Below are 18,880 nucleotides of genomic sequence, written 5' to 3'. Positions count from 1 at the left end.
CTAAAATTATAATTCGTTGATGGTATAGTTATGCATGTCATGCCATCAAATTAACTTAGAATACTGTATAATAATACAAATTCATTCAATTGTAACTTAATAACTTTGGAATTCATGAAAATTCCTTTTTATTTTTATTTCTTTTGAAAAAATGAAAATTTCTTCTTTTATTTGGATAAATTACAAGTATCATTCACGAGAGCTAATTCTGTTCGAGTTGAGAATATTCATATCATGATAAAATTAACTCTCTCAATTTTTTTTATTTTTATCTTTTATATTTACAATAAATTTAACACAAAACCTTCCTTAAATGAAATTAAACATGTTCCAATTGAACTAATTTCCTTTGCTATGAAAATTTCTTAAAAAAAGAAAAGAATGATTTCTTGAAAGGAAGTAAGGGCAGTGATGGTCCCACACTGGAGCCAACAAACCCGTGCCCTACGTAGGTACGAGACAGTGTGATGCTTACCAAAACTGAATCCTCAATTATTTTCCTCACACTTCTCTTCGCTCCAACTCCATCCTTTTCACTATCTCTTATCAATCTTTTCCGTACAGAACTCCCTTCAACCCCCACCCACACAACATCATACTGTGAATAAGATATTAGTTCACTATTACAATTTGAAACATGTTATACTTGATCTAAGTGTTTATTAATATGGGCAAAAAAAAATTAATTTATTGCTTTTTTAATAAAAAATTACGAATAAGTAATCGTTTTAAAATTAATTACGAAAATATAACAGTCAAATCCGTCCCATAGGGGCGTGACCGGTTGGAGAGAGACACGCCCAATGTTGGGCGTGACCTAAACGTGACTCACGCCCACATGGGGCGTGACCAAGTTGGAGAGAGACACGTCCAATGTTGGGCGCGACCGAGGTGAGAGACACGCCCAATGTTGGGCATGACCGAGGAGAGAGACACGCCCAATGTTGGGCGTGTTTCACCAGGTGCTGCCACGTGTCACAAAAGTCAATAATTTGACCGTAAAACTTTGAAAATCCATAACTTTTGACTCGGGTATCTGAATTAGGTAATTTTTTTTTATTCCACATAACTTTTCGAGATCTACGTAATGACACATTATCTCTCACAAAAAATTTGAATTTACAACAATGATACCATAATTATTAAAAATGACATGACTTTGTTATCTTATAATTCTTATTAAAAATAATCTAACATTTTTATAATCATGAACAAAAACTTAAAAATAAAAATAAAACGAAAAGGTCTCACTTAACTTTTTAATATAAATTATTCGATATTCTGTCACCGACAGATGTTAACTTTTATTACTTATAAATTTCATAAAATTCTTCATTCAAAATTTTAATATATATCTCAATAACATACATAATTAACCTTATCATAACTTACCATAATCATAAGGATCTTTATTATGAATGTTTCTAATCATAACAGTGATTTTATGTCTATTAATTTTTGTTTAAACGTTCTTATGGTATCATTATTGTAAATTCAATTTTTTTTTGTGAGAGACAAAATATGCCAAATGAGGTGTCATTACGTAGATCTCGAAAAGTTATGTAGATTCAAAAAAAAATTTACCTAATTCGGATACCCGAGTCAAAAGTTATGGACTTCCAAAGTTTTGCGGTCAAACTGTTGGCTTTTGTGCCACGTGGCAGCACCTGGTGAAACACGCCCAACATTAGGCGTGTCTCTCTCCAACCGGTCACGCCCATATGGGGCGTGTTTAACTGCTATATTTTCGTAATTAATTTCAAAACGACTACTTATTCGTAATTTTTTATTAAAAAAAAGTAATAAATTAATTTTTTGCCAATATGACTAACATGAATATAATCTCATTTTTCTTAAACCATGATATTGATACACTAAATGAATTGACTACATAATCTAAATCATAAGAAAACATTTATAATAAAACTCACAGTTTCATTTATTAAATACAATTATAATTAAGACTAAGAGGCTTTTTAGTAATTATATTTTCTAAACTTTGATATTTTTTTAAAAACTGTGGCTTGGTTCATTTATTAAATACAATTATAATTAAGACTGTGGGGTTTCTCTTAAATTGAACACCTCCTATCTTGTTTGAACTCTGAACAGTGAAGAATTGCACTTGAGTGATTCACACCGCCCCCAAAACAGCGCGTGCTCTCTCTCACTCTCTACCACTTCCTCAACCACATTCAAATTTTCGCTACTACTTAGGTTGTTTTGTTCCACCTCCCTCGTTTCATTCATATACAACAACACAAGCAGCACGAGAAGCAACCACGTTTCTCCATCTTCAAACTCGAATCTCGCCACAAAACACTCTTCTCTCTGCTCTCCACTCTCTTCTTTCCTTGTCTCTTTCTTAACCATTTTCTCTGTCCTTTATACCTATACCTGTAACCGCACACACATTTGAAAGAGAGAGAGAGAGAGAAAGAAAGAAAGAAAGAAAGAGAAAGCTCTGTGCTTTTTCATAGAATCACCACCCCATTTGCTTCTAATCCTTCAAGCAAACCTACATTTTCCATTTCAAGAAGAGATTCCATCCGGGTCTCTCTCAAAAACCCCACCTTTGATGATGGATGCTGCTTCTGCTGCTGCAACTGCCTCATCCCCTGCCATATCCATCCAAAACCAAAAGTCACCATTTCAAGACCTTCCAGAAGCTTCCCCAAAGCCTCACAAGAAAAGCTTCGTGACCACTCTAATGGAAGCTGCCACTCTTCGCACCCCTTCCTTCAGAGAAGACAACTACTTTGTCTCCCTTCTCAAGTCTTCAGAGAAGAAAGCACTTCAGGAGCTAAAGGACAAGCTCCTTGCTTCTTTTGATGGTGCTGCTTCTGATGCTTCCATGTGGGGTGTTCCTCTCCTTGGTGAAGATGATAGAGCTGATGTTATACTCTTGAAGTTTCTGAGAGCCAGGGACTTCAGGGTTGGTGATGCTCTTAACATGCTTCTCAAGTGCTTGGCTTGGAGGAAAGAGTTTGGTGCTGAAAACGTAGTTGAGGAAGACTTGGGGTTCAAAGAGCTTGAAGGAGTGGTAGCTTATATGCAAGGGTATGACAAAGAGGGCCACCCCGTGTGCTACAATGCTTATGGGGTGTTTAGGGACAAGGACATGTATGAGAGGATTTTTGGGGATGAAGAGAAGCTGAAGAAGTTCCTCAGGTGGAGGGTTCAAGTTCTTGAAAGAGGAATTAAGCTTCTTCATTTTAAGCCTGGTGGTGTCAATTCTCTCATTCAGGTCACTGACCTCAAGGATATGCCTAAGAGAGAGCTTAGGGTGGCTTCTAACCAGATCCTCTCGTTGTTCCAAGACAACTATCCAGAAATGGTGGCTCGCAAGGTATTATTCTGTTTCTCTGATTTTGTTGTTTTGTTTGAAATAGGGATAGGGTGATTTGGTAAATTGAGTTGGTTGTTTTCTTGTTCTCAATGTCATATCATCTATGTGACAAAAAATTTCACTGTTTTCTTTTCTCGTTTGATTACTTTTGCTTTTGTGGGGGGTCAGATTTTCATCAATGTGCCCTGGTACTTCAGCATGTTGTATTCGATGTTCAGTCCATTTCTGACTCAAAGAACTAAGAGCAAGTTTGTGATCTCTAAGGAAGGAAATGCCGCAGAGACACTCTACAAGTGAGTTCATGGTTCCATCGTAGCAACCTATATTCTGTTCTAGAATCTTCCTAATTGTATTTTTTCTGTCATTTTATTTTAACCTTATGTATGCAATTCACAAAAATCCACTATTGTAGACTATTTTGGTTGGCCTTGTTCCTCTCATTTTTTATTTTTTTTATTTTCTATATTAACATTGCAAAGTGGCTCTGAGATCCCTTTTCTGCTTTCTACTGTTGTTTGGGATTTTATTTCCTTAGCCTTCATTTTGTAGTAGCAAATTTAATTCCTACTTTCCTTCTATTTCCATTTTGGGTTTGGTTTCTGAAAGAAGTTGTTTTCTATGCTCAGATTTGTGAGGCCTGAAGATATTCCTGTTCAGTATGGAGGACTGAATCGGCCTAGTGATTTGCAGAATGGTCCCCCAAAACCTGCTTCTGAGTTCACAGTCAAAGGAGGGGAGAGAGTGAACATACAAATAGAAGGAATTGAGGTGATGATTCACCCCATTTCATCTACTATTCCCTATGCAGATTATGATTACTCCTTTTGTCATGCAAATGGTTTCCTTTTCAGACAAATTATTTCTTTTTTGAATTTTTGTTTTTCAATTTAAAGCTTGAACCAAGGATTTAAGCTTTTTGTTTTTTATATCCATGGAAGATTAGTTGGTAATTTACTTCTTGTTGGGTGAATTAGGCTGGTGCAACAATTACATGGGACATTGTGGTTGGAGGGTGGGACTTGGAATACTGTGCTGAGTTTGTCCCAAATGCTGAAGGAAGCTACACCATAGCAGTTGAGAAGCCGAGGAAGATTGGAGCCTCAGAAGAAGCAATCCACAACTCATACACTTCAAAAGAATCTGGCAAAATGGTACTCTCTGTTGATAACACTGCTTCTAGAAGGAAAAAAGTTGCTGCTTATCGTTATGTTGTCCGCAAATGCAGCACCATTAAAGATGGCCATTAAGCCTCCACTAGTTTTTAGGAGCTTTTTAATGTTTTGCTCAAGATGTTTCTTTCTCCTGCTTTTTACTTTTTTGGAGGGTCTCATTTATGCTTCTGAACTTGTTTAAAGCCTTATATAGAGGTATTTATTAACTAGCAGTGTACTAATGTAATGTAAAAAAAAAAAAAGAGAAAAATGGTGGGTAGTATATTGCTTGGTATAGAAGAAAAGCAATTAAGTTTGCTTATATAGCATACCATACTACTCTTTGTCCTTTTGTTCGTTTGTGAGCATGTGACCTTTGCCATTGTCCTTTGGGACACGTGGGGTATTGAGATAGAGACAGAGAGATTGGCTATTTGGCATTGTGTATGTATGTTGCAATCTATGAGGAATCACTTTATGAAGGCGCAATCTACAATTTATGATTTGGAAGTTCTGTTTTTGTGTTGGGTTTGAATGGTTAAAGGAAAGTACTTGAGAATTGAGATGTGTTGCACAGAAATGAAAAGGGAAAATTGAAGGGTGATAGATATTGACTGGACCATGTAATGTAAGGTGGGTTTGCTTTTATTTATAGATTTGATAATGAATAAATGGACCAAGTTGGTGACGAGAGTTCCAAAAAAAAAGAAGCGGGAAGAGTTCACGGGTGGTAACTGGTAACGTGTTCAGGGAGTCAAAATTTGATGGTGGAGCCTCTTTCCCTACTTTCCTAATGTTTTTGAGTGAAGTCTGTTCTCGTTTGGTGAACCATTTAGCCATTTACCTTTTCTTTTTAAATTATGATTCTCTTCTCTGCTACCCTTTGCTTTTTTTGCCTCCTATCTAATGAAACTCATTTAGATTTCACAAAAAAAATATGGTAGGCTCTTCCTTTTAATATTGTATCTCAGTGCTGAAAGCCAAGGCTTAAAAAGTAGAAAGTAAATATCTATAATAAAGTTGGCTCCGATATTATGGAATGGACTGTGTAATTTTGCATATTGGGCTAGTAAACATTGTCTTCTCATGAATCTCATCATGGACTGCATTTATCGTTGTTTGCTGGGACAATTTTACACCTCTAATTCAAACCAGCATTGGTGTCATTGAAAATTGAATATTGGGGGAATAAATTGTCATATAAAAATTGGCCATTTATTGTATCTATTAATAATCATCTCATAATTCTCTAGAAACAAAGAAAGAATCACATATTTCACAAGAATAGAAGACTATTTTGCAAACCTACTGCAAATCAACAACACTACTAAACCCCTGGTTTCCAAACATGGAATAATGTTTATGGTATCTATTTAATAAATTGAGGGAAGAAAGAGAGCATAGTCCATGGAAAAAGAAGTGAAAATAGATATAAAAGTAGGTGCCCCATTGAACTCTTGGGTACCCAAGCCACAAAAAAAAAAAAAAAAAAAATGAGCCCATTTTTGGCAGATAAAATAAAAACGTAGACATGTAATCACACCAGAATTTAAAAGTCCAAGTACTTGGCCTTTTTGAATTTATATTACTAGTCCACCTTCAGAATAAGCATCATTATGAATAAATCTAGTGGTGAGACATGAATCTTATCATTGATGACAATCAAAATAGTGGGAAGGATTGGTCAATAACGTTTACAGTGTTTCCCTTCATTTTGTTTTCCCCCTTTACATGTTTTGGTAGCCCCAGGGTGTGATCTGAGAAGTGACAACCACTATTTCTTTTGAGATGTATGCTGATTTTGCCTACTATTTTATGTGTTTATGTCAGAACCATGATCTTCAACCCCTCATGTAGAAGGCCAATCTCCATTGAAACTATGTTTTGTGGGATTTGAGTAGTTCTGGCGGAGTTATTGAACTTCAACCCCCTTGAGATACGGGTATGATTGCTATCCACTCATAACCCCAAGCAAGCCATGAAAGTTGTGATTCAGAGTTGGCACTAGATAACCCTCCAGGAGCTTCCCATTCTTCCTTTGATTCTATGCTACCATACTATTTCCATCTATAATTTCAGTGTCTACTATGGGGGATAAGCCTCATCGTCGAGAGGGAAACAACCAGACCACTAGCTAAAAATGAAAGAGGAAATTCCTTTTTTTAACTTACAGAGGCTAAAAGATCATTTATTTTGGCCCCATATTATCCTCATTTATTTTGGCCCCATATTATCCTCTGCTCTATCAGCTGAGCTATCACGACCATTCTTGACGCATCATACTCATTTTATTATATTACTTTAATCTTTGTCAACTAAAAAAACATGAAGAAAAAGAAGACTTTGTAAGTTTCAATACAATAATAGTAATGATTATGGATTGTTAATCATATGAGGATTCCTTGACATTTCTGGATTAAGAGCAACACAGGTGCTTCCTGTGATGTTAATTGTCCCCACTTACATTGGATTGGTAGTGAGTGGAAACAGGTAGATCATTCAGAAAAAAGCATATGACTGCAATATCATCAACCTTGAAACGAGGATACTTAATTTTCCAAGCCCATGTAGCACGCTTTACTAATAATTTGGCTGCTATGGATCTATTTGGTGCTGAAGCAACTAATTTTATTACTTCATTGTTTGTTAGCACATCCCATACCTGTAAAAAAGAGAAGTTTGGACCTTTAACTATATACATGTAAAAGGTGGTTCATGCTTGAAGTCATTTTATGTAGAAGCTAAATACTATGAACTCATTGGCCCTAGTTATTTCCTTTCTTGCACTATTTGATCAAATATTTTCATACATATTTGGATTGAGAGATATAAGAATTGAGTGAAAGTCAAAAAAGGTCAAAAAAGACCCAACAATCAGTTATTACTAACTAATAATTCTTAATCTGTAACTGATTATTCAAGATCCAAAATTCAAAGTTGACAATACTTACCCCATCAGTAGCCAAAACCACAAATTCATCCTTCTTGGTAAGTTTTCTAGAAGAGACATCAGGAACTGAGGTGAGGCCATAATCTTTGAGGCAAAAATCTCCAAAGGCTCTTGACATAGCTAATCCTGGGCAATTATCTTCAGGCATCCATAATCTGTTTATACCTGGATCTTCTTCTGCAGCAAAAACTCTACCTCCACAATTAATTATTCTTGAAGCTTCACCTGCATGACATTGAAGAAGAAAAGCTAGTTAGAGGTAGACTTGATAGGCTTGTAAAAGATTGTGGAATTGAGATCAGTGCTAAGTAAGTCCTACTTGGAATATCTGGGGTGAAGTCAACAGTAAGTTGAACAGGAATGAGCTGGTCATCATCCCCTCTTGTGCAAAGAACTGCTCGAGAATCCCCCAAATTGCCAACTATAAGCTGGTCACCCTGAAATTTTAGAGGGAAAAAGGATGTGGTTATGATTGTTTCTTGCAAAAGCATATGACACATTGACACTGACAATAAGGTAATGCAATTGTGAATGTGAATGTCTAGTTATACCCGTTTAATTACTGTTACTGCAGTGCTTCCACCACTATAATTAGTGTCAATGTTTCTAGCAAGGTCTTCATCCATTTCCTTGAAGGACCTCACAAAGCTTCCCTCCCATGAAGCAAAGGACATGTTTTGGTTATCCTCACCATTAATGCCTGTGTATGTAGCATTAGAATCATAGTGTTTGAGGACCTTTTGTTGTTGTGACAGTTTGATTGCTGCAGAGAGTTTTGAGGGTAGATTGTCACGTGTATACTGTGCAAACTTGTGTCCTAGAGGACCATGACCATCAAACACACCACAAAAGGTCATGCCTTTTTCTCCAGTAAAGTCCTAAAAATGTATCATATCGAGCATTAATCAGAGCCATGTATTTCATCAATTAAGAAGCATCATACTTTAATAAAAACCATAGCATTATGCATTAATCCAAGTAATTACTTAAAAAGTTAAAAATAATTGTAAAGTGTACCAAATAAATAAATATAAAACCATTGTAATGAGAACATTATAATTATAATGAAGCAAAAACCTGTGAAAAAGGAGCCATTGAGAAGAGAAAACAGATTTTACGGCACAAGAATAGATTGAAAACTTGAAAACCAATCAAAGTTATAATTTTATCAAATAATTATAAAAAAACAGCAAAATTAACGAAAATGAAACCAAATATACAAACATATACATGAAGAATCCTACCTCCCAAACTGTCAACGCATCTTGATTAACTCCTTTTGTACCCTTTTGGCTGCACATTGATACAAGCTTGGAGGATCCTCTCCACACACCATGTTCGCATACAGGACCATTGTCATGGTTACTTTCACACTCCACATCATACACCTTGTCTACAAACGAAACATGGCAGCTGCAACAGGTTCCCATGTTTTACATACATGCACAACAACAATTTCCAAAATATAAAGAGGGCCCCACAAAATTCCAACGAATACCCAGTAAATTTCTGGAGAAAACAATCGAGAATGTGAAGGAAAAATTGGATTTTTTTCGCAAGGACTAAAGAGGGTCAGATTCATTCAGAGGCAGTGGAAGGTGGCGGGAAAATTGGCCAAAAATGCATGCAAGGAGTTGACGGAAAAGAACAGTGACAAGGAAAAGGTTGCGTCGTTGAGATAAAAAAGGATGATGACACCTTAAATTTGGATAAAACTTAAACGATGTTTATCTTTGCAAGTTTGTTTGTGTGCACAGCTGTAAACCTAATTTAGAGATTAAGTTGAGTTGGATGCGTCTTAATCTAGATTAAGATTTTCATAATCTGACTTATACTAATTTTGAAGGTAAAATTAGATTGAAATCTCACGTGACAAAAAAAGTTTCTATTTACTCTATATTTAGTAGGGAGACACTATACTTACAAAAAAAGTCTTTTTGACTTTAATATTTTTGTTATGGTTACGTCAAAATCCTTAGGATTATTTCAATTAGGCTTGTAGTGGGTGAATTAATTTTGAATATATTCAGTGTATATGCAGCCTAAGTTGGGTTGCAATCAAATGATATGAATCAACTTTGGAAAGACATGGAGGAGGTTTTGAGAGGGATACCACGAGAAGAGAAGTTTTTCTTGGGAGGCGATATGAATGATCATGTTGGTAAAAGCAGTAGGGGTGTTTGGTAGAGGATAAATTTTTTTTACTAGAGAAATACAATTACTAGAAATTTGGTGAGAAAATGAGTTTGATAGGAAAGTTCAAAAAAAGTTGTTTGGTTGACCGAAATTTTACCGAAAAAATTTGGTTAAATTTACCGAGTCTATGTTTGGTTGTAAGTAAAAAATTGATGGAAAAATATCTTCAATTTAAGAAATAACCCTTGATCACAAATATTGTTGCAATCGTTGCCTATCTCTTCTAGCAAGAACGTCAATATTGAAGAGGGGAACTGAACTCTGTACTTGACAAGGAGATCCACAACATTAAAGGCTGTTGCAAGCTCTGCCTGATGCTCATCTTCCAACCATCTCTCGAAAGCAAAAATCCCAGATTCTATTGTTGTCTCAGAACTAGACTGCATCAGTGATATAAGGGGTTCTAGGCATTCCGAGGCAACTGAATCTGCTCTGATCTTGCTATTACCAAAAAGTAGGGCATTGTTGTGCAGCATGGCTCTTCAGTTTCAATGATGATGAAGAAGGCAATATTTTATACAAACTTGAGAAGTGGGTATATTTGTCTAGTCCTTCATTCCGTATCCCTAATTTAACCGGTTTTCATGAAATACCACATGAGGAGTGGGTATCTTGCACACTATTTTTTGTCACTTTTTCCACATAATGCTAAAAGGCTAGGCAACTAAGTTTGGTAGGCAAATTTTGTATTCTCTCTTACCAAACATGGACAACACTTAATACCACTTTAAGAAAACTGGGCATCCCCTCAAAAAACCTGTACCAAACACCACCTAGAGGTTTTGATAGAATTCATGGAGGTTTTGGCTATGGAATGAGAAATGAGACTGAAGAAGATATCTTGAATATTGCACTAGCGTACGATTTGATGCTAGCGAACACATTTTTCCAGAAAAGGGAGTCGCATCTTATCACTTATCATAGTGGCCAAAATTGTAGTCAAATTGATTTCTTCATAGCTAGAAGAGAAGATAGAAATTCTTGTGTCGACTGCAAGGTCTACCCTAGAGAATGTGTCGGTACGCAACATAAGCAGGTAGTTCTAGAGGTTCGGTTCAACAAAGTACCTAAAATGAGGAAAAATGCTCAGAACCCAAGGATAAGATGGTGGAAGCTAAAGGAGGAAAAACAATTAGAGTTCAAAGAAAGAATGTTGCATGAAGGACCATGGGAGTTTGTTGGAGGATCTAATGAAATATGGAATGAGATGAATATGTGTATCCAAAATCTGGGAAAGAGGGTGCTAGGGGAAAGTAAAGGAATATGATTCCATTTAAAGGAAACATGGTGGTGGAATGAAGAGGTGCATGAGGCAATTAAATAGAAAAAGGAATGCTTTAGATCTTTGCATAAAAGTCTCATTGATAATAATTTGCAAAAGTTTAGATTGGCGAGAAAAAATGCAAAGAAAGCAGTGCGAGAAGCTAGAGTTAAGGTTTTCGCCTATTTGTATAAAATTCTTGGGAGCAAGAATGGTGAAAAATGTATATATATACTTGCAAAAATGAGGGATAAGAAAAGTAAAGATCTCACCCAAGTTAGATACATCAAGGACGAAAACCAAAAACTTTTGGTAAGAGATGAATATGTAAATGAAAGATGGATGAATTACTGTAACAAACTTTTTAACGGGGATGGAGATAAAAACGAAATGGGCTTGGAGGATGCTTATGATGATCTGAATAGAAGATTTGTGCGCAAAATCAATACATATGAATTCAAGGAGGCTTTAAAGAGGATGAATACTAATAAAGTTTTGGGATCCAATGACGTACCTATTGAAGTGTGGAGCGGCTTGGAGGAGGTGACAATAAATTGGCTGACCAATCTTTTCAATAAGATTCTTCACACAAATAAGATGCCTAATGCTTGGAGGAAAAACGTACTTGTGCCTATTTACAAAAATAAGGGAGATATCCAGAATTGTTCTAACTATAGAGGCATTAAGCTTATGAGCCATACTATGAAATTATAGGAGAGAGTTATTGAACATCGTTTGAGGAGAGAGAACAAGGTTTCTGTAAATCAATTTAGATTTATGCCAAGAAGATGTACCACATAAGCTATTTTCTTGATGCGTCTATTGATGTAAAGATATCGAGAAATAAAGAAGGATTTAGATATGGTGTTCATAGATCTTGAGAAAGCATACGATAGGGTCCCAAAAAAAGTTCTATGGTGGATTTTTGAGAAGAAAAAAGCGCCATCAAAGTATGTAAAAGCAATCAAGGATATGTATGATGGGACTACTACATGTGTTAAAGCTTGTAATGGAACATCAAGTTATTTTCCTATTACATTAGGTGTACACCAAGGTTCAGCTATGAGTCTGTATCTCTTTCCCTTAGTGATGGATGAACTAACAAAAGAAATTCAAGAGGAAGTACTGTGGTGTATGCTTTTTGCAGATGATATTGTGCTTATTGATGAGACCAAAGACGTTGTTAATAGGAAACTTGAATTGTGGAGAAGCACTTTGGAGTCTAAAGGTTTCATGTTAAGCCGGAGCAAGACTGAGTATACGAAGTGTGAGTTTTCTCTGGTAAGAGATGGAGATCAAGACCCCGCGCATGTACTTAGTCAAGAGGTACCCAAGAAATATGCTTTTAGATACCTGTGATCAATTTTGCAAAAACGTGGTGAGATTGATGAGAATGTAAATCATAGAATCAGAGCAGGATGGATGAAATGGAGAAGTGCATCTGGGTTTTTGTGTGACAACAAAATTTCACTTAAGCTAAAAGAAAAATTCTATAGGACAGCAATAAGGCTTGCAATGTTATATGGAGCTTAATGTTGGCTAACACATAGGCAACACGAGCATAAAATGGGAGTAGCAGAAATGAGGATGTTAAGGTGGATGTGTGGTTATACGAGGATGGATAACATAAGAAATGAAGATATTCGACGAAAGGTAGAAGTAGTACCGGTAGCGAAAAAGATGAGGGAACATAGATTGAGATGGTTTGGGCACGTGATGAGACGGCCCCTGGATGCTCCTATAAGAACAAAAGTTTGTTACCAAGAGCTCGACACAAAGAGAGGTAGAGGTAGACCGAAACTTACCTGGGGAAATATAGTTAAATAAGATTTAATGGAGTGGAAAATAGATTGGCGGACGATGTGTCTTAGAACGGAATTGAGAAAAATTGTAAGCAGGGTGGAAGGTTAAACCCCTTGTTATTCCTATGTTCCAGATGGTCCATTTTTCGTCCTTTTCCTCTTCAATCCCCCTCTCTTTCTTTTCCCTTTTTTGTCTTTTATCTTATTTCTCCCTTGCCTAATTTTTTATTTATTTTTGTATTTATTTATTTTATTTTAGTTTAGTTTATTTTTATTTGTATTTTTATCTTATTTTATTATTTATTTATTTTTAATCTCCTCTTATTTATCTTTGGGTTCATCTACCATCAACCCCAATTAGCTTGGGTTAAAGATGTTGTTGATATTGATGTGGTTACGTCAAAATCCAATGAACGGCCTTCAATTTGGTATAATTTTATAAACGTTGATTTGATTTTTATCGAACGATAATAAAAATAATTATAAGAAAAATGTTATAATATATATATATATATGGCTTATCGTTTCTCAAGCTGCTTGAGATAATTTTATCTCCGGCTATTAAATCATAACCATACAAAGATGAATCATTAGTGATAAAGGAAGAGAGAAAAAGAAAATCATAATCATTCAAAGGTGTCAATTAATATAAGGAAATAAATAAACAGAACGATGTAGTTTCGGGGTGGCCGGAGATAAACTTATCTCAAGTTGCCGGAGAAATATTATATATATATATATATATAGCAAAATAATTTGTCATGCGACTTGACCTAAGGATTTATAAAGTTACACTATATACTACTCGTAGTACATATAGTAAATAATGTAACTTAATCAATCCTTAGATCAAGTCACATGATATCCGCTTAACAAAAAGCAAAAAGCGAAAAATGTTTTCTTGCATATTATACGAGTAACGGTATGCAAGCATTTTTATTCTCAAGGAGGCTGGGCTTATAGTTACAATATCAGCATAAGTTTTACTAATTTTCTCAAATTGAGTAAAATCCTCAAATTAGTGTCAATCCAAACTTAGTAAATGGATTTTTTTATAAAATAAAATAAAATAAATAGCAGAGTATGGTACAGAAAAGAACGTGATGGATGTCACCTTCCCAAATAATTTATATGTTAAGCAATTTCAACAAAGAAAGCTCTTAAAGCTCTTCCATTTTCATTCATTCACCAATTCCAAAAGTTGTGAATAACTTTCATAATTACATTTTAAGTTGTCACAATATAATAAAAGTGGTGATCTGGACTCATTCCACGTAGGATTACAGGCCCAACCAGTGAAAAGCTTAAGAGGCCAAAAAACTATTGCTTAATAAGAAAAAAATGTAGTCATCCCGCTTAGCTTGGCCATCCTGCAACTATTTGCACACGAAACCAGCTACTCAGTCAATTACAACCACATATCATAAGCTGCTCAGAGCAACGCCACCCTTATGTGAACCAATAGCTTAAGGACAGGTATCTCTTGATGCCACATCTACAAAAACTTAGTCTAACTATAGGCATATAGCCCAAGGAGTAGCATGTGAAAAATTTCACTATCCATTAATAGAAATGAACACGTCATATGAAAGATGGTATAATTAGGATTCTCATATATTATTAATACAGAGGGATTAAGTTCATGTATAATCACTTTCCCATCAATACTTGAACTCTTGAACACTTACTGACTTGAGCGTCAGAATGCCTTGTAGATACCTCCTCTCAGTCTCTCCAAGTTACATCAAAGTCCCGGCTCAAATAACTCCCGTAGGATCTCACCAATTTACCCATAATAAGTTGAACCGTGTGTAATTCAGTCCAATAATTATTGAATTAATCAATTGGAGAAGGTTCTTACGAACACAGAGTAAAAATACCAAATGCATTGATTAACCAAAAACTAAGAGTAAAACACAAAAACCGCTTAAGTTACATGTGGTGTTAACTACTTATAGTCAGTTGCAGAAAGAAAGAGAATGAGCCCTACGTGTCCCTATTCTAACTAACTAATACACATGACGTGTCCCTATTCTAACTGACTGTTAGTTTACTTAAAAGAGAGAAGAATGTATCTCATCACCCCCCCGCAAGTTGGGAGTGTATATCTAATAAACCCAACTTGAACACAAAATTCTGAAGAGGACCAGGATGAAGTCCTTTAGTGAACATATCTGCTAGCTGCTGAGCAGAAGGAATAGGAAGCAAATGTATCAAACCCTTCATGATCTTTTCGCGGGTAATGTGATAGTCAAGCTCAACATGCTTGCTGCGTTCATGGAAGGATGGGTTGTGAGCTAAATGTACTGCTTCCTGGTTGTCACAATAAACCATGGCTGGACCTGGGAGTGCCACTTGAAGATCATGTAACAGAAAAGTGAGCCATTGAATCTCATAAGATAAAGCTGCCAACGCCCTGTACTCTGCCTCGGCTGAAGATTTGCTAACAGTGGTCTGCTTCTTTGATCTCCAAGAGATCAAAGAGGATCCAAGAAAAACACAAAAGCCAGTAGTAGATCGACGGGTGTCAGGGCATGTTGCCCAATCTGCATCAGCAAATGCTGACAAGTTGAGATTACTCTTTGAAGAGAAGAAGAGACCCTTAGCAGGAGATCCTTTAAGGTACTTTAGAACCCTGTAAGCTGCATCAAGGTGATCCTGAGTAGGTGAAGCTACAAACTGACTTAGCTGCTGTACACTGAAAGAAATGTCAGGTCTGGTGTTGGTAAGATAAAGAAGACGGCCCACGAGTCTTCGATACATGGAAGGATCAGAACATGGTGGTCCTTGGTTCTGACATAAACAAGTAGCAGGATCAATGGGAGTAGAGACAGCCTTTGCTCCAAGTAAACCTGTTTCTGCAAGCATCTCAAGAACATATTTTCGCTGGTTTAAAACAATGCCAGCAGAGGAGCGTGCTACCTCTAATCCAAGAAAGAACTTCAAAGGTCCAAGATCCTTGATACGAAATAAATTGTCCAAGTGAGCCTTGACTGATTTAATTTCAGTGGCATCATTTCCTGTAAGGATCATGTCATCAACATAGATGAGTAAAGCAGTGAAAGAACCATTTGCTGTTTTGGTAAAAAGGGAATGATCACCCGAAGATTGGGAGTACCCAAATTTAATCAACTCAGTGGTAAGCTTTTCATTCCAAAGCCTGCCAGCTTGCTTGAGTCCATAGAGGGACTTGCGAAGCTTACATACTTGGCCGGGACAAGGGGGCTGGATACCTTCTGGTACTGTCATAAAGACATCTTCAGACAATTCTCCATGGAGGAAAGCGTTGTTGATGTCTAGTTGCTCAAGAAGCCAATTATTGGAAGCTGCTATAGATACTAATAGCCTGACAGTGGTAAGTTTTGCAACAGGGGCAAAAGTTTCAAAATAGTCAACTCCCTCCATTTGATTATACCCTTTGGCTACTAACCTTGCCTTATGTCTAGCAATAGTCCCATCAGGATTGTGTTTTATCTTAAAAACCCACTTGGAGCCAATAGGTCGTTTCCCGGATGGGAGATTAACAAAAGACCATGTGTGATTTCGAATCAAAGCATCAATCTCTTCGTGCATAGCTGCAGTCCATTCAGGTGACTGTATAGCTTGCTTATAGGTACGTGGTTCAACAAAGCTGCTGATATTATGGCAGAAGATAGAATGTGCAGATGAACATTTGTTATATGACACAACAGCTGATATTGGGTAAAGGGGTTTGGTTGCAGTGAGGTTACAGTGGAAATCATTGAGGTATTTTGGTCTGGTTGGTATTCGAGAGGAATGTCTATGTGTGTGGAGAGTGTCTGGGATAGGATAGGTATTGGGGTCAACAGTGTGAATGGTCGTATCGTGGTCAGTTGCTGTAAGAGAAGGGTGAGGCTCAATTGGATGAGTGGCAGTGGTATTGGAATCAATAGGTGGAGTGGCAATGGTTATAGGTGGAGTGGCAGTGGCATTGGAATTTTTTATGGACTGTGAGCTCATGGGGTGATCATACTGGGTGAGGGATTCAGTAACAAAAGGAAAGGAGTTATGAGGATTGTGTGTCTTGGAAGGATCATTGAAGAAGGGAAAATATGTTTCATAAAAGGCTACATTTCGGGAAAGTAGAATTTGTTTGGAGAGAAGATCATAGAGAATATAACCTTTAACTCCATCTTTATGACCAAGGTAGATGCATTTTCTAGCTCTTGGATCAAATTTTAGTCTGCCAGCAGTAAGTGTAGTGGCATATGCTAGACATCCGAAAGTTTTCAAATGAATAAGGATAGGAGGTTTGTGGTATAGTAGCTGGTAAGGTGACTTGAACTGCAGTAGAGGTGAGCTAATTCTGTTGATTAAGTGAATTGCATGGGAAATACAGTAAGACCATAAAGATTTGGGAATGTTGCTTTGAAAAAGGAGAGCCCTTGCTATGTTCAATATGTGTTGGTGCTTTCGTTCGACTATCCCATTTTGTTGTGGTGTCTCAACACAAGTGGTTTGGTGAGTTATCCCTCTTTGTCTAAAAAATTCATTCATGAGAAATTCCTGCCCATTATCACTACGAATGGCTTTTATCTTTGCTCCAAATTGATTTTCTACAAGAATGACAAAACCCGAATATTTTCCCTTGTTTCACCTTTGGATTTCATCAAAACTCCCCATGTGAATCGTGTGTGATCATCCACAATAGTTAAAAGGTATCTATGACCATGTATAGAAGGTATTGAATAAGGACCCCATATGTCCATGTGTACCAAGTCAAAGGATGCATTTGAAATTGTATTGCTGTGATGATAAGGAAGTTGTCTTTGTTTTGCTAGATAACAAACTTCACAAGGATCATCTACTTTATTACAGGAAATAAAAGGAAAGCTAACTGTCATTGCCTTCAGTATAGCTTTCGAGCAATGTCCTAGCCTCATGTGCCAAATATCATCCACTGAAGCTGTAGATTTAGTGTTGTATGCTGTCTTCCACATATGGTCATCTGCATTATTATTGAAATGCTCTTCTTTGTTGTACTCTTGATCAAGTATATACAATCCTGCTTCAAACTCAACAGAACCAATCACCACCATGGTTGGAATTCGCTGTATAATACACTTCCTTTGCTGAAAAGTCACTTGGCAATTAGAATCATGGATTAATCTACTTACTGAGATTAAGTTCACCTTAAACTCCTTGACATATAGCACATTGGTTAGTTGAAGGGAATCAGTAATCATAACTGTTCCAGAGAAAGATGCATATACTTCACTTCCATTAGGCAAAGAAATGGCTATAGGCTCAATCTTTCGAATAGATGACAAAGACTTAAAAGAGTGTGTGATATGGTCAGTAGCTCCAGTATCTAAAATCCACCGAGATTTGTATTTACCTGAGGAGGAATCATTGTTTTCTGTAACATGGTGTGCCCTTGATTGGACCAAGTTGCTTGCATGTGAGGATCCTTACTGTGTCGAAGAATTCTGATGCATTGTTTGCTGTATCATTTCCATTATTGTTTGAAACTGATTCTTTGTAAAAGAATCCTTTACATCTGGTTTTCCCATAGCATTGCCATGTTCCACAGATTCTGAAAAACAATCCTGGTCTCCTCCTACTGCCATGTTGGTCCTATGTGGATAGTTTCTTTGCTTGTATCCAAGTGGATACCCCATGCTTTTCAAAGCATGTATCAATAGTATGACCAGTTCTGCCACAGTATGTGCACATTCTGTAAGAATTGGTCCTTCTTCTTCCTGTAAATCTTCCTCTACCTTGATAACGACCTCTGCCTTGATCTTGAGAACGTCCCCTGCCTTGATTTGCTGTGTTGTAAAAAACCTTGGGATTGTCATGAACTAAGGGCTTGGAACTGTCATGAACTAGAATCTGTCCCTCCAGATTAAGCTGTCTCTCTTGTTGCATAACGAGAGAAAAAACACGATTGACAGAAGGCAATGGCTTAATCAACATGATTTGTGACCTCACATGTGAAAATTTTTCACTTAATCCTTTAAGGAATCTGATTGAATAATCCCTTTCTCGAATTCTTTTCACCTCCAAAGAAACATTACAGCAGGGGCGTGCACATTTACAGCATGGAGTTGGTTGTAGTGCCTCCAACTCATCCCAAAATACCTTCAATTGTGTGTAATAATCTGAGACCGTGTTGTCACCTTGATGCAACCGGTATATGTCATCTTG

At 36.7% G+C, this 18,880-nt stretch overlaps 2 protein-coding genes across 2 annotated transcripts; one reads left to right on the top strand and one right to left on the bottom strand.

The window, feature by feature from the left end:
• The first annotated feature begins 2,470 nt into the window (after window positions 1–2,470).
• On the top strand, window positions 2,471–4,962 carry LOC133317948 (patellin-6-like). The gene is made up of 4 exons (XM_061519853.1): window positions 2,471–3,349; window positions 3,518–3,642; window positions 3,976–4,117; window positions 4,324–4,962. Exons 1-4 carry the CDS (start codon window positions 2,579–2,581, stop codon window positions 4,594–4,596), a joined length of 1,311 nt encoding a protein of 436 aa, XP_061375837.1. The 5' UTR covers window positions 2,471–2,578; the 3' UTR covers window positions 4,597–4,962.
• Window positions 4,963–6,946: 1,984 nt separating this feature from the next.
• Window positions 6,947–10,122, bottom strand: LOC133317926 (probable protein phosphatase 2C 65). The gene is made up of 6 exons (XM_061519826.1): window positions 9,830–10,122; window positions 8,695–8,863; window positions 8,002–8,328; window positions 7,770–7,887; window positions 7,452–7,675; window positions 6,947–7,162 (listed from the first exon to the last, which is right to left on the bottom strand). Exons 1-6 carry the CDS (start codon window positions 10,120–10,122, stop codon window positions 6,947–6,949), a joined length of 1,347 nt encoding a protein of 448 aa, XP_061375810.1.
• Window positions 10,123–18,880: the final 8,758 nt, after the last annotated feature.

This window comes from Gastrolobium bilobum, unplaced genomic scaffold (assembly GCF_033153095.1).
Source record: "Gastrolobium bilobum isolate Gb01-03AN ecotype WA unplaced genomic scaffold, APGP_CSIRO_Gbil_v1 utg3981, whole genome shotgun sequence".
NCBI lineage: Eukaryota > Viridiplantae > Streptophyta > Magnoliopsida > Fabales > Fabaceae > Gastrolobium > Gastrolobium bilobum.
The sequence above is the reverse complement of the archived record's forward strand: the minus strand, read 5'-3'. Positions and strand labels throughout refer to the sequence as shown.

Bases quoted from the DNA above. Each gene is read 5' to 3' on its own strand.
- LOC133317948 (XM_061519853.1), top strand. From the start codon at position 2,579: ATGATGGATGCTGCTTCTGCTGCTGCAACTGCCTCATCCCCTGCCATA. The intron at 3,350-3,517 runs GTATTATTCTGT...GTGGGGGGTCAG, and splicing joins CAGAAATGGTGGCTCGCAAG to ATTTTCATCAATGTGCCCTG. The intron at 3,643-3,975 runs GTGAGTTCATGG...TTCTATGCTCAG, and splicing joins GCCGCAGAGACACTCTACAA to ATTTGTGAGGCCTGAAGATA.
- LOC133317926 (XM_061519826.1), bottom strand. From the start codon at position 10,122: ATGCTGCACAACAATGCCCTACTTTTTGGTAATAGCAAGATCAGAGCA. The intron at 8,329-8,694 runs GTAGGATTCTTC...ATACATTTTTAG, and splicing joins ATGCGTTGACAGTTTGGGAG to GACTTTACTGGAGAAAAAGG. The intron at 7,888-8,001 runs GTATAACTAGAC...CTAAAATTTCAG, and splicing joins CAGTAACAGTAATTAAACGG to GGTGACCAGCTTATAGTTGG.